Source organism: Lates calcarifer, linkage group LG13 (genome assembly GCF_001640805.2).
Source record: "Lates calcarifer isolate ASB-BC8 linkage group LG13, TLL_Latcal_v3, whole genome shotgun sequence".
Taxonomy (NCBI): domain Eukaryota; kingdom Metazoa; phylum Chordata; class Actinopteri; family Centropomidae; genus Lates; species Lates calcarifer.
The window spans coordinates 17829197-17843690 of record NC_066845.1 but is presented as its reverse complement, the minus strand read 5'-3'; the positions used below and the strand labels follow the sequence as shown (position 1 = coordinate 17843690).

The following is a 14494-nucleotide window of genomic DNA, read 5'->3' as shown; positions in this document are numbered from 1 at the left end:
CAGGGCCAACACATAGAAACAAACAAGCATCTACACTCATGGGCAATTTAAAGTCACCAGTTAACCTGCATGTGTTTGGAATACAGGAAGCTGGAGTACCTGCAGAGAGAGAACAGGGAGAACATGCAAACTCCACACACTCCAGGGCCCGAACCAGGGCTTGAAGCCGAAACCTTCTTGCTGTGAGGCAACAGTGCTAACCACTGCATCACCATGCCACCCATTTTAAAAACATCAGAGGGAGTCAATTTGTAATCCCCAAATCCACCCCGTTACACTCCACATTATTCCCTACTGCAATGAAAGAAGGAAACAAAACAAGACCATACAAAATAAGTTTGGATTTCAAGCAAAAATGTATTATCTGACACACCACATATTGACAGCACTGGTTTTACAATAACATGTCCTAACAATGGACAGCAGTCTTCTGTAGCACAGGTCACACAATATGGCAATGTGGCACTATGTGTGTGAACATGACAGCGGAAATGCTAATCTGCATACTTCAAAATAAAAGTCTGTGTTTTCATTTGAATTCCCCCATCAACACATCACATCACACTGCTACAGTGGCCTTTTAAAGAGATATACATTTTTAAACTAGTGCTACAAACAGAAACAGACCAAGCGCATGAACTTCTGTGAATAATCTCAAAACATGCTGTTACCGTGTCCTTGCCTTGAAAATAAAAGTGTTGACAACTGCTATTTTCCCCATGAGTAAAATGTTACTAGAACCATTAATTCACTTAGCAAAACATGTGACAGAGGTTTATTCTTTTCAATTAACTAGGCAGTACATGGCAAGGTGACCATGTTGTGTGTACATTCACAAGACAGCTAGATAGATATATTTATTGATCCTGCTGTAACTTGACTGAATTTAGTATATCTATCTACTTATCTTGCGAACATGCCTTAAACCAGAAGCTGTATTTACTTCCATGGCATTAAATAAACACAGTCAACTCAACACGAGCTTCACCTGAGCTCTGGACTTAATTGAGAATATAGTTTTGCAGCAGCCTTCTACTTTAACACCATGCAGGGGGTACCGTTTTGGGTTCAGAGAGAAGTTAATGGATCAGAACATCTGTTACGCATTGTGGCGATCATCATTAAGAGACTGTGGGTGGTGGAGTCTCAGCAGTTTGTACGTCTGGAAGGACATTACCATATGGTATGGCATTTTGATGGCGTTGCACAAGTGTCTAAGTGCTGGGCCACTTTCCCACAGCATGGTGTAGATTTGCAGATTTGCAGGCTGTTTATCAGTGGAGGATGTTATTTTGCATGCAGTTTTAAAATTCAAATCTTTCACTGTTCTCTTAGAAATGATTTATTACCATATGACTGCTTGCCACTATTTTCTTACCTTAAGTATGTTGGGTGAGTGTCAAAACACCCGTCAGCCAATAATCAATCAGTACTTTCTGCTGTGATTGATGTTTTTCAGCAAGACATATATTTACTGCCTGGCTTTATATATCATTTCTTATGCCATACGCACAGCACTCATGGTATCATAGTTTTCTGGTTGTCATAGGCAACTCTCTGAAGGCTTATGTATTTAGGGGTCATATGTTCACAGAGCTATTTTTGCACACATTCTTTCACATGCCTCAACAGAGATTTGGACAGTAACACCTAACTGCAGCATCAAGTACACTGTACGTGTACCATGTTAAAAGGTAAAAGGAGAAGTTGGTGAGACAAAATTGTGTAAAAATAAATGATTTTAAAGTTATCAGAATTTGACTGAAGTCCACACTTTCAGTAAACAACAGCTGAGAAAGAGTTTTAATTTCTACTGAACCCAGACAGTGAAAATCAAACATCTTCCAGCATTTCTTTTATCTCTGTCTGTATTTAAAAAGAGCTTTATAAAGAAATTCCCATGCAAATAAATGTTTGATTGAATCAGGATCTCTCTTTTTTTGCTGCTGTCTAGGTGTGGCAATGTGGAGGGAGTATGGAAGTCCTGCCATGTGCCAGAGTGGCCCACATCGAGCGTACCAAGAAGCCCTACAACAATGACATAGATTACTACGCTAAGCGCAATGCCCTGCGGGCTGCTGAGGTGTGGATGGATGAATACAAATCCCACGTCTACATGGCCTGGAATATTCCCATGAATGTAAGTTTTTCTCCATCTTAGGTTACACCCTCCCTCAGTCCCTGAATTCCCTTTGCCCCCTCTCCTCCCTCCTCACTTTCTCATTCAGACATGCAGCCTGGGTCTCCAGAGAGACACTAGTCAATAGATATTCAAAATTCAGATTTCATCCCACTTGACCTTCACACTGGCTGCAGAGTAAAGGCAGAGGGAGGAAGCAGTGGAGTCTCACTCCAAACAGATGAGAGAGGTGCACCAAGTGAAGGAGAGGAGCCTCAAGTCTAATCAGTCTATTTTCATACACATCAGTTTAGCTTAATTGCTTTCAAGGGTCTTTTGAGATGGCCTGCAAAATAATAAACAGCTACTTTCATTAATAAAGAGTTTAATGTTGAATCCTAATTGCCTCTTCAGCCATGCAGAATGAGATGATTGTCAGTGAAGGACGTCAGAGAAGACCTCAGAACACTGTACAAAACAACACACTGCTGTCCATAACAAATTAACAAGCGGCTCCATAGCAGTCACACACAGGTCTGATATGCTGCTGATGCCTTCATGTCTTCTAGGAATCTGACACAAACATCATTACCTGAGAGCCCACTAAGTGCAGGTAGGAAGTACCAACTGAGAAAAGGTTAGAACCATTTGTGTGTATGTGCGTGTGTGTGTGTGTGTGTGTGTGTGCGTGTGCACGCACTGGAGTGGGGGGGGCAACTTTGACAAACTAGCCAATTGGGCCACATCCCTTCTCTGGTGTAATTACAAACACAGTGGCATGACACGTTATTACCCCAGCTGTCCTGTGGCGCAGAGTTATTTTGTGTACAGTACAAAGACCTAACTCTACGATTATTCCATCTACCCCCCAACTTCCCTTCTTCCCCTCCCAACCCGCCCATACACACAATCACAGATTCTTGTTATTGTCTAAGGTACCCGCTGAGAGCGCAATTACTTTGCGTTGGGAGATGGTTTTATGGTGCACCACAGTGGCCAGCCCCAAGTCCAAATACCACATAACATCTCACTGAAATTGAATGCATTTGTTAGTGTTGTTTTATGGTACCCCCACAAAAAAGTATATTTCCAGCTAGAATTCATTATTTACAGATGTTAATAGCAAGTTCAGCAGCTGGCTATAGATTCCAGCAGAGAGGGGAAAACTGATGAGAAGGCTTTGCCTGGGAACACTGTCTATGTCTGGCAAGAAAACAACTGTGTGTGTGTGTGTGTGTGTGTGTGTGTGCGCATATGCCTTTGCATCAATTTCTATGGGAAGGCCATTATCCTTTCATATGCACATACTGTACATTTGCTTGGGCTATACAGAATGTGTGTGTGCTTGCATATTTGTGCACATTTAAGCAGTGCACTGTATATGCGCACACTGATAAAGCTTTGTGTGTAAATATGTGTGTGTGTATGTGTGTGTGTGTGTGTGTGTGCGCACGAGCATCAGGATCTGGCCTCTGTGCCAGGCAGTGCAGCTATTAGGCATTCCCCCAATCAATCTGGGAAGCCACCTCCATAATGCAGGCAGGACCGTGAGGGCTCATAATTAAGCAGCTGATTAGAATTTGCTCAACACAGATCATGTCTAATGAAAGAACAATGAAGGTCCCACGTGACAGGCACATCTATCCATCTCTTAACTAAATGCTTATTGCGTCCTCTCGGCACATCAACACTCTTGCCTCTTCTCCAGCAGCTAGTACTCTTTCTTGGTTCTTAAGTAAAGAGCCCGCTGGCTAAGAACTTTATATTTATTTATTTATTCATCGTCTTCTACCATTTGCTTACAGAACCCGGGGGTTGATTTTGGGGATGTCTCGGAGCGCTTGGCCTTAAGGAAGAGGCTGCAGTGCCAGAGTTTCCGCTGGTACCTCGAACATGTCTACCCGGAGATGCGGATCTACAACAACACCATCACATACGGCGAGGTGAGAAAGATACTTTCTAACAGGATTACTGGAGATACTCTTCACGTTAAATTTGCTATGTCATCATCGGCAGTTCTATTACAGAGTTGAGGTTTACAGAGGATGTATGGAGAGTTGATTTGGTTCTATGATAAATTAAGAAAATGAGTTGGTGAGAACTTATTAATCTGTGAGCTGTGCATTATCAGTGTCTTTTCTATGACTTGTGTCTTTATTGAGAAACGTTTGTCTGTGACACAGATGTCAGCAGCTACTTATTTTATTCTGTGCCAAACTCTATGCATCTAGCTGTGGTCAAACACAGACCGATAAAAGCAGATCAACAGTCAGAGATCGACAGTCACAGGCTCATATTCTATTCATCTTTAAAGAAAATAAATATGAATTCACTGTACCCAGTCCAAGGTAAAGGTATCTTGTTGCTATAGCAATGCAGCATCACCACACAAGATTAGATGCAATTTCCTCATAATTAGATTTAATTAAACACTTATTAGTTTTCCATTCCAACTTGATTGTTTTGGGCTTGGCTGCGCACTCAGCACAGTGGGGGAAGAAAACAGGATTATGACAGGTTGAAGAATTGAACACACTCAGATGCTGTTTTCAGGTTTGCTGAAATGCATCATTTTTCCTCATATCAATTTCAACAATGGAAAACAGAAGAAAATCAATATGCTCTGCAAGTGCAATGTCAGAATACGTAAAAATTAACCTCCAGATTCATCAAAGCTATGTGATTTTACTCCCCCCTTTGTTTCCCCTGCTGCCTGTTTTGGCTCTTGCACCCAGCTAATGGATTCCTTGGAGCGGCAGACACTTAAGTGGCACTATTTCAGATCTGTCGACAAGCTGGGAAACACTTACCTTGTGTTGCCACACAGCTGCCGCAGCAGAAATGAGTCTCATCTGTCACTGAACATCAGCGCCACGCTCGGCCATGCTGACCAGACCAGCCAAGTGGAACCTTCCCTGACAACAACACATGATAGATATGTCACAACCTGGAAATGAAGCCATGCACATTCAAATCACACAGAGCCGAAGCTCATGCTCAATGCACACCACCATCTGGAAGCCTGGAGGAGAGGGAGAGACAGAACTGGGACTGGTCACTGCATAATGATATCCTATCATGGCCTGGCGATCACTTTGATCTGATATAAGACTTTGGGAACAAGTCACAATGGGTTTGGTAGACAGGAGGACATTGTGTGCACATGCACAAAAGAATAAATTGGGAGGTCATATTCAAGGGAGTAGAGAAATGTTAAATAATCAATTGGCAATTGATTTGCTTTCATTTTCAAATCTGTGGTAAATGTAACCCATCTCTTTTAGAATCCATTTTAAAGTGTTTTTAAACACATACAAGATGATCTAGTGCCAAAGTATATAACTGAGCTCCTTCCTGTGCAAAAAGGCCCCTGAGGTCTGCTAGTCTGGGGTTTCTAACTATTCCAGAGTCCAGGTTAAAAACAAAGCATGATTGAATCTTTGCAGTGCTTGCTCCTTGGCTCTGGAACAGCCTCCCACAGAGCATCAGGTCAGCTGATGCTGATGATTTGACTACTTTCATATAGAAATACCTTGATTGCACAAAACTCAGAGCTTTTCTCAGAGTTTTCTCTGTTTGCAGTGATTATCATTGGACCACTTTATCTTTTAAAGGCCATGCTAATTCTTTTTATTAAGCCGCTTTTTTTATTCTATTAACTAGCTGATATCAAAATGAAATGCTTTCTAGAAAGAAACCTTAGCAATGTCCTCATTGCCATGCCCAGACCTGCCATCTACAGTGCTACAACCCTCTGCCTCGTCTCTTTCTCATTTAAAGTGACAGCATCTCCTATGTTATCTTTCAGGTGAGGAACAGCAAGGCCAGTGGCTACTGTCTTGACCAGGGCTCTGAAGACGATGACAAAGCCATCCTCTACCCCTGCCACGGCATGTCCTCCCAGGTCAGACCACACTCATGGACTGTTTTTGTTTTCATGTTTACTGCTGCCGTCATGCCCATCAGTCAATAATGAAATTAACTAAGCTGTCAGTCAGGCAATTTAGAGCTGATTCTTCCAAACTAACATTACAAGTGTTATTTTTTATATTTGGTTTCCTTATGTTGCCCTTGTGGCAAATGTAAACACTCATTCTTAGGTTTATGAATAAACATATTCTGCATTATAATACTTAAGGACTCTTCAAGATGATGCGGTGTAATTACTCTCCTCTTCAAGCCACAAAGAAGTTAAATCCAATTTTATTTGATAAGTGGTGGTAGCAAAGACTCTACAGAGAGAAACATGTTTACATGATTGCTTCTCATTTAACAGAACTATAGACTCCCATGTGCATCTTGGCTGAAGCTTTTAAGTGAATAGCTAAGACACACCGGAGACACAGTGTGATACCCCACATGACCAGAGAAGTAGTTCCAATGAATTTTAAACACACTGAATTATAAACCTACCTTCAGGAGCCACATAAATGGAAATCATTTGTGTGTAGATTCAATCAGCACGCACACTCTACCTAAACTGGCATTCTGCAGGTCGATGTTCAGAGATGTTGATCAAGATAGAGTTGAATTTTTAGTGGAACTCATACTACACCTCCCATCATCAGCTATAACAGCAGCTTATAACAACCAGCAGACCACATGTCAAGCTTGCAACTAGCATGTTGCCATCACAGGCAGCATGCTGCCTAAAACAAATGGAAACTCTAAAATAAACATGAAACAGGAGGCTCAGGTTCAAACATGGTCTTAACACACCTCAACATAATAGCATCCTCTAAAGCTATGGTGGTGTAACCTGTGTATGGGACATCTAGTAGATTTAGTTATTAAAAAATAAATAAAGGGAAAAATACATATAAACAGATATATACAATATGACATTCTGAATTAAATATGCAAAAGCTGAAGATCTCAATTTAATTTAACTCAGAGAACCTGAATATGTAGAACATGAGGTACACTTACATGGCTTTGGGGTCTAGGTTTTGGGGGGAAAAGATTATTATCACTGTCATTTTTTTCTTCCATTCAGAGATAAACATGACAAGGCTCCCTCTTGCCTCCTGTCTTATTTAATTAGCACTTGAACCACCTGTAGTCAATAAAAATTCAAAACAGATTCAGGGTATTACAGCTGGAGAATATGAAATGAGACTGTAAATGTGCAGCGATAATACAGTAGCACTTCTTTTAAAATGTGAAAACATCAATCAACATGTTCAGTTACAGGGCTAACACATACTATGTCTGCATTTAAAAGTAAATGAACAAAACCAGGAATTATAGAATTTCTTTAAATATACAATGATATGCTCAGTGGGTCATATATACAGTGTGATGTGTGTCATGCCAACAGGTATAAAGCCTTTTATTCCTCAAAGCACGGCTCCATTTCAAGATTATTGTGATGCCAACTACTAAGCTTGATAGCTAACCACATTATTTCAGTTGTTAAAAACTACTCCCAAAAATTCATTAAAGATTTCACTTGACGATAATTCCAAATTCCACAGAATCATGGGAGCTAGAGTTGAATACAACACATTGATTCTGTCAGCAGCTCCACTGGTGTGATTGGAAAAGTGAGTTACTTTGTACACACCAATTATTGATTAACGTATCTTCACTAACCATGCTGCAACATTGTTTGGGCCAATATGTTTTCCACAACTCTCCAGAGTTTCAAGGTGCCAGATTTGCAAACCACTTATGTCCTTGCGTCCTATCACCTCAGCACATTACAATTTATGATATTTAACTAAAAACTCAAAACTCAAGGTCAAATCTCCTTTTTTGGGGGGTGAGTGGAAGTAGCTGTGGACATGTTGCTCTAAAATACAGAGAATGTAAACACAAAACATTATATTTTGCAGAATAGATAGACACCAATATATACAGTCTTGGCAGGTTGGCATTACAGTGAACCATATCTTCACACTGCCTCATGTTTTGTTTAAATTCATTTAAATGTTTTCACTGACTTAATAATGCTCTGTTGTAATAGCACTACAATACAAGGTACAAATGAGCCAAGTAATTTCCAATGAGCTGCTCAGTGGGAAACACTAGAAAACTGGGGCACTACCAGGTAAGAGTGCCTATGATTATATGAATATGCAGCTGGATGCCGCTGAAAAAAGAGAATGCACTCAATATAACCTTTACTTGAACAGATACCAGGACAAATTTCACCATGGGTGGGAACATGTTGTCTTGTTTTTGTGCTTATTTTCCTTTTGTGCAGTGAAACAAAAGCCAACCCTGAAGACAAATCATGCAAATGCTATTCATGCATCATTTTTCTTACATTAGCCACCTTCCCTAACTTCTTCCCTTGCTGAGTGACATCTTCATTATCTGCCATATGAGGGAGCATTATAAGGATGCTTGTAGCTCACCAGCATCTCCTCTGTTCTCCAGTGAAAGCTTAGTGAGGTCCAGTAATGTAAAGCTTCACTGACTCCTTTTATCCTGATCCCCAGGGGAAATAAACAAATGGAGATGAATTTTGTGTCTTTGTATCATTAGATTACAGTGATTACCAACATTACCATGAGCGGGCCGAATTCAATTTCATGGGACGCTGTGATTTTGCATTCCTTTTTACCATTGATCCTTTTACTTATGAAAAAATATAACTGGCCAGAATAAATCTTTATTGTGCTTCAGAGGAATAAATCTCTTTCTGCTGGCTCTCCCACTGGAAATCTAAATCATGGATAATGTCTCACCTTTATCCAGTGGTATAATGTAGTGAAAGCATGGTGGAGGAGTTGCAAAGCCCGAATCATTTCTCTATTCACACACACACACACACACACACACACACACACACACACACACACACACACACACACTAAGCAGTAATCTGTTTAAAGTAAACAATGCATCTTGTTCCTTGGTTCATGTATGTGAAGCAGCACAAAGAGCAAACAGGCTGGGTGAAGGTAAATATAGATCAGTGGGTGTGGCGATTAATAACATTTGCAGCAACTAGTCACATCACTGGTCTCAGATTTCTGAAATACCTATGCTAATAATAGAAATAAATTAAAGAGAAAAAGAGTTTAGTGAATCATAATTGTACTGTATCTCATGTCATAAATGGACATACATTATCATGATTAATGTTATAGTGGGTAAACTCAAGTAACAGCCACATGTAATGGCACTGAGCTCTGGTGTGACACTATGACACTGATCGGAGGCTGCAGATTTATCAACATATGTGTCCTGCTGCCTTCAGATGGCTGCAGGGATTTAATGAACTGAAGGAGAAATTTATCACACAGCATAAAGCAGCTGTGGACAACAGATGTGTGTGTGAGCATGGCCACTATTAATTTATAGATCAATGTAGAATGATTGAGCAATGTTCCTGCTTTAACCACATTAAAAGAGTGATTCATAGCCATTACCAATAACTGGCTGAGCACTGGTTGTTGCACCACCACCTAAACAGGGCCCTCAGACTCAAAAGCAGATTTATAGTATTTTCTTTCTTGTATTCCCTCCCACGAGGGATCCCAGCTATGTGTGGTGCACTTGAGTGTGCATGGTGCTGATGGACACTCTCTGTACCACTTAAGTTAGGGGGCCTCTTAAGACTCCCTTGTATAAGATTGTAAAGAAGTTGGAAGTTCACCCAGATTCCCATGCTACACCACACTGTAGTCACTTGTGCTAGCTCCTGTGCTGTGGCCATAATCTGTGGCATAAACTTACTCTTAACTTATTGGTGGAGCAAGGTACTAGAAAGGTAGAAATGCAGAGATTAAAATCCAATTGAATTTACAAACACTCCATCTTATATTTACATTGTCATAGCATTGCACCATTAATGAGCTAATTATGAAACTTGTGATTAGCTGACCTCCAAAGTGGCTGCAAAACTTTTACGACGTCAGGAAAGCAATGGAGCGTCTAATGTTGCTGCATGAAGCACAGGTTAATTGGCCTAGCAGAATCATTTCCTTGCCTTAATTATTTGTTATGGTCCCATTTTAAATGTATTAGCATAGAAAAGGATGCCAGACTGAACTGTAAGCAGGTATTAGTGGGGATTATGTGGGGTTTTCCTTGTGCTCAGTAATAGTTTACAGAATGGATAAATCTACTTAGAGCTATCCAACCCCAAAAGACCCAGGTCAGCAATACAAAATTCTATGAAGGTTTCTTAATCAAACTAAAATGACCTTTAGGCTGCCACCCTAAGAGACATAGCACAAGTTCACACATGTCTTGCATTAGTCTGAGAGTTTTAAATATGTGCGTGTAAATGTCTGCTGTTCCTTAGTTCAAAGAATTATCTCCACCAGCATCCTTATGAGTAGCCCAACCAGCTCCTGTGAACCTTGAGTGACATACAAAGTGGTGCTTCATTGTTTTCCTATTTGTTCTGAGTGGTTCTTTTGGGAAGAACATTGGATTACAAACCCCCTTCTCACAAGGAGCAACACCCACACAGGCCACTACTTACTGTGTTCATGCTCCAAAAACCCTCCATTCACAGAAAGTTTGGAGGGATTTTTACATGCTGAAATTGATTTGCTAAGGTACTTGAACAGGTACTATCAGTATATCAGTATACCACAATAAGAGGCAAAGTGGTAATGTCTCTGAAATAGATTTTCATACTATTACACCTGAAGCTTTGAGAGACTAATTTAAAGGTTTAGATGAGAGTCACAAGAGCCAGCTTTTGCAGTGGGGTTGAAATTTCCCTCATGTTTCATGTCATTTTCTAAGTCAAACCCTCAGAAAATCACTTCACTGAAAATCAATCACATTGGGACATTATTTATAACAGTCTGAATTCAGAGGCACTCTGTTACATTAATCCCTCCTGGACTGTGAATAACCTAACTACCATAACACAGCTACCTACCCTGTGCCTAAGCCTGTGTGTGTGTGTGTGTGTGTGTGTGTGTGTGTGCCTGTGTGTGTGTGTGTGTGCACGTATTTGTGTGTGATTCAGACCATGTATGTGTGCTCCCTCCGGGATGCTATCATACTGAAGACCTCCCTATCTTTTGCATCTCATTTTTCAGGGAGGATCACTCCCATAAATAATCAATGCTATCTCTACTGTATCCTTACGTAATAGATACGTATCATCACAGAGCCTTTCATGTGCAGAATTAAATAGTGAGGGATCAAGTTTTGGTTTGGGGAAATGTTGTGGCATTAATAAGCTGTAAACTGTGGTTTCCATGAAGTGCTGTACACTGAAATAATCTACAAAACAACACATAATAGGAATATAATGAAAGACAGTCTGGTATTTCAGAATTTTTCAAGTTTTCCAAAATTTTACTTTTTGGCATCTGCATTACCATATAATAGATTATTATGCCATAGATAGTGTCATTTCTGTAAAAATGGCTTTTTAAATTTGTGGAACTAAAAGCCAAGCTAAAAAGCAGTAACTGCATGCTGGTTTAGTTATCTGTAGACTCTAGAAGGTTCCATTCAGAGAAACAGCCAACTAGAGAGCTAAAGCAAAATAGCTATGCGAAAGCCACAGCTAGCCTTGGCTAAAAGAATTTTAACTTATTGGTTTTTCCTCATTTGATAATAAAAAAATATTTATTTTGATAGACTGACATCCTGTGGAAAACTAAATTAGGCAGAAGCTAAACCCAAACACACCAGGGAAAAAACACCCATTAAACGTAGCAATGGTAACAAGCGTGGCTAGTTAATCCTATCAGCTCAGTAGCTGCCATCTTAGCTTTTGACTCTAGTGGAATTTATGCAATATGCTGCGATCAAGCTACCTTATTGATTTCAGTATAAATATTAATGGTATACACCAGATGCAGTGATGCATAAAAGATGAAAATATGGGCTGTACACAATCAAAATAAAGTTTATTTTCATGAGCAAACTAATTGAAATTGTCAATAAAACCAAAAGAACAAATTTTGTTGATAGAGGTAGATACAGCATTTCCCACATGCATTCTGTGAGCATTATCTAAAGGCAGAGTGCAGTATCTGCATTTTCAATGTATTAGTTCCCATGTCAATTTTTGTGGTGTAAAATGTATAAAATGAAGACATTACAACGCCTCTGTCTGTTATGTAGTTTGCCAACTAGTCTGAAAACCTTTCTTTCTCTCTGCCTCTGTAGTTAGTTCTGTCTGTCTTTGTAGGGCAGAGCAGCTAAACAGTATCACTACACAACACATTCAGCTGTCACACTGAAGCACATTTACAGCTTGTGCTTTCCACAGATGCTGAGGTGTTCTTTAAAAAGTATTAAAGTAAAGAGTATTTGTTTTTCGAAGCTATGATTGCTGCTACAGTACTTGAGTCCAGCAGTGTAACACATTGGTTATCTCTGTGTTGCAGCTGGCCCGCTACTCTACTGAGGGGCTTCTCCAGCTAGGACCCCTGGGGTCGACCACCTTCCTGCCTGACACAAAATGCCTTGTCGATGATGGCAGAGGACGCACTCCCAGTCTGAAAAAATGCGACGCAGTTTCAAGGATTTCCCAGAGGCTCTGGGACTTTACACAGGTAAAAAAGAAATCACATGATCTGCCCTTTTCATGATGATCTTCAACACTGCTACTCTTCAAACGCACCAGCTGTAATGAAAGCTAAAATAAGACACTGACACATATGTTACTGAATGCCATATAACTGTTATTGGTGCCATACCAACAGGCTTTGGAAAATGGGAGATATTCTGTGAATGTTACAACCAAGGTTATTGAACTAATTGTGCAAATTGGTCATATTTCCATGTGTTGCTGTTGCAGAATGGTCCAATCATCAGCAGGGACACTGGCCGATGCTTGGAGGTAGAAATGTCCAAAGATGCCAACTTTGGCCTTCGCCTGGTGGTCCAGAGATGCTCCGGTCAGAAGTGGATGATACGAAACTGGATTAAGCATCCCAAGCACTGAAGCCAGAGAACAACCTCTGAGACAGTTTGGGCACTGTTTCAAGTTGAATTTGGATCTCAAACTGTGGACAGTTCAGAGAGGAGCGGGGACTGGTGGTGCTAGTGTGTGGTATTTCACACCACAGACTGCACTGCACACTGAGCTTCCCTCAGGCCACAGAGCTTGCAACACCAAGTGTTAAAGAAGAATATGATCAATTCATGTGTGCTCCACTGAGCTGTGTGTTCACAGAGACCTTACGGCAAGCTGCACCGTTTGAAATGGCCCACATTTCTGACATTCAGCTACATGTATAAAACAGAGTAACAAGACACCTGAGTGCCGCCCCTGAAGGTGGTTCAAAATCCTAGTAATTCTTTTGTTTCTACTGTAAAACTTGAGATGAGAGAAGAGAGTGTGCGTGTATGAGTCTTGTTTTTTTTTCTTTCTTTCTTTTTGCTCTTTTCTGAGTGCATCTGAGCAAATCAAAAGATATAATTGCCGTCAGTTGCCACATCAAAGTGATTATTTTGGGCTGTGATTTGGAAAATTGTTTTGGACATATTGTACTGCCCTGGCAAGTCATGTAATAGGCTTCAAAGGGGCTGCCCATCATCTGATCGGGAGGCATTTCACCTGCACTCACACAAACCGCTACAGTTCTTTGTTTCTTTGGACTGTATTGCTCACTGTGGACAGGAGCAATCATGTGCCTTTTTTTCTCATTTTTCTGCTTCATCTGACCGGGGAATGTCAGTCCCAAAAGCATGTACAAAATTATTTGAAAGTTATTAATATATAAAACAATGTATAAAACAGTCTACTGATAGTAATATATTGTAAAAAGTGAAAAATTGATATCTGTCCTCTGATAACAATTAGGATAATAAAATCATTTCTATGATGAGGCGCCTCTCCTTTCTCTTTCCAAGAGGTTATATCACTTCAGTCATCATTTCAAAGATTTCAGGGTCAGATTTTGCTCCTAAAAACTAAGCATTTTCTTTTATACAATTGTAAAGCCAGTTGCTAACAACACTTGTACATCTGCCTGTCTTTTGTTGTGCCTGCACTTAGAACCACCCCAAGTCTCCATCAGGTTTCTGGCCCCATGCACTGTAATTATTATAACCGCCCACTGGATAACAGGTCTTCAGAAAGCACTGAAAGCTTTTATGCAGAAAATAACTTTACCTGCTTAGTTTTTTTCATGTCCAGTAAAAAAAAAAGGTGTCAGATTTGGAATAATGACCTTGGTGAAAGTGTCTTTTGTCATGCTTGAATATCAATACAACATATACATGCTCAAGAGACACCCAACAGCTTTTTTTAGTTATGTACCGTATAAACTAAACCGCAGTACATGAATGATACTGTTTCTTTATTTCAGTGCCTTCTACCTGAAACATTAACTGGTGAGGATGCACAAGGTCCTATTTTACGGGATTCTAATCCTGAAATGAATCAAATGTAAACATTAAAAAGTTAACCAGAGACTGTGTTTTCAAAACATTCAT

The 14494-nt window shown here is 40.1% G+C and overlaps 1 protein-coding gene across 1 annotated transcript in view; it reads left to right on the top strand.

The window, feature by feature from the left end:
* The window catches only part of galnt9 (polypeptide N-acetylgalactosaminyltransferase 9), an 80478-nt gene extending 66594 nt beyond the window's left edge, over window positions 1–13884 (top strand). Inside the window, exons 7-11 of the mRNA XM_018669472.2 lie at window positions 1955–2140; window positions 3925–4062; window positions 5928–6023; window positions 12439–12606; window positions 12852–13884. Of these exons, the coding sequence (XP_018524988.1) occupies window positions 1955–2140; window positions 3925–4062; window positions 5928–6023; window positions 12439–12606; window positions 12852–12998 (735 nt within the window). The 3' untranslated portion in view covers window positions 12999–13884. The remainder of the gene's footprint in view (window positions 1–1954; window positions 2141–3924; window positions 4063–5927; window positions 6024–12438; window positions 12607–12851) is intronic.
* Window positions 13885–14494: the final 610 nt, after the last annotated feature.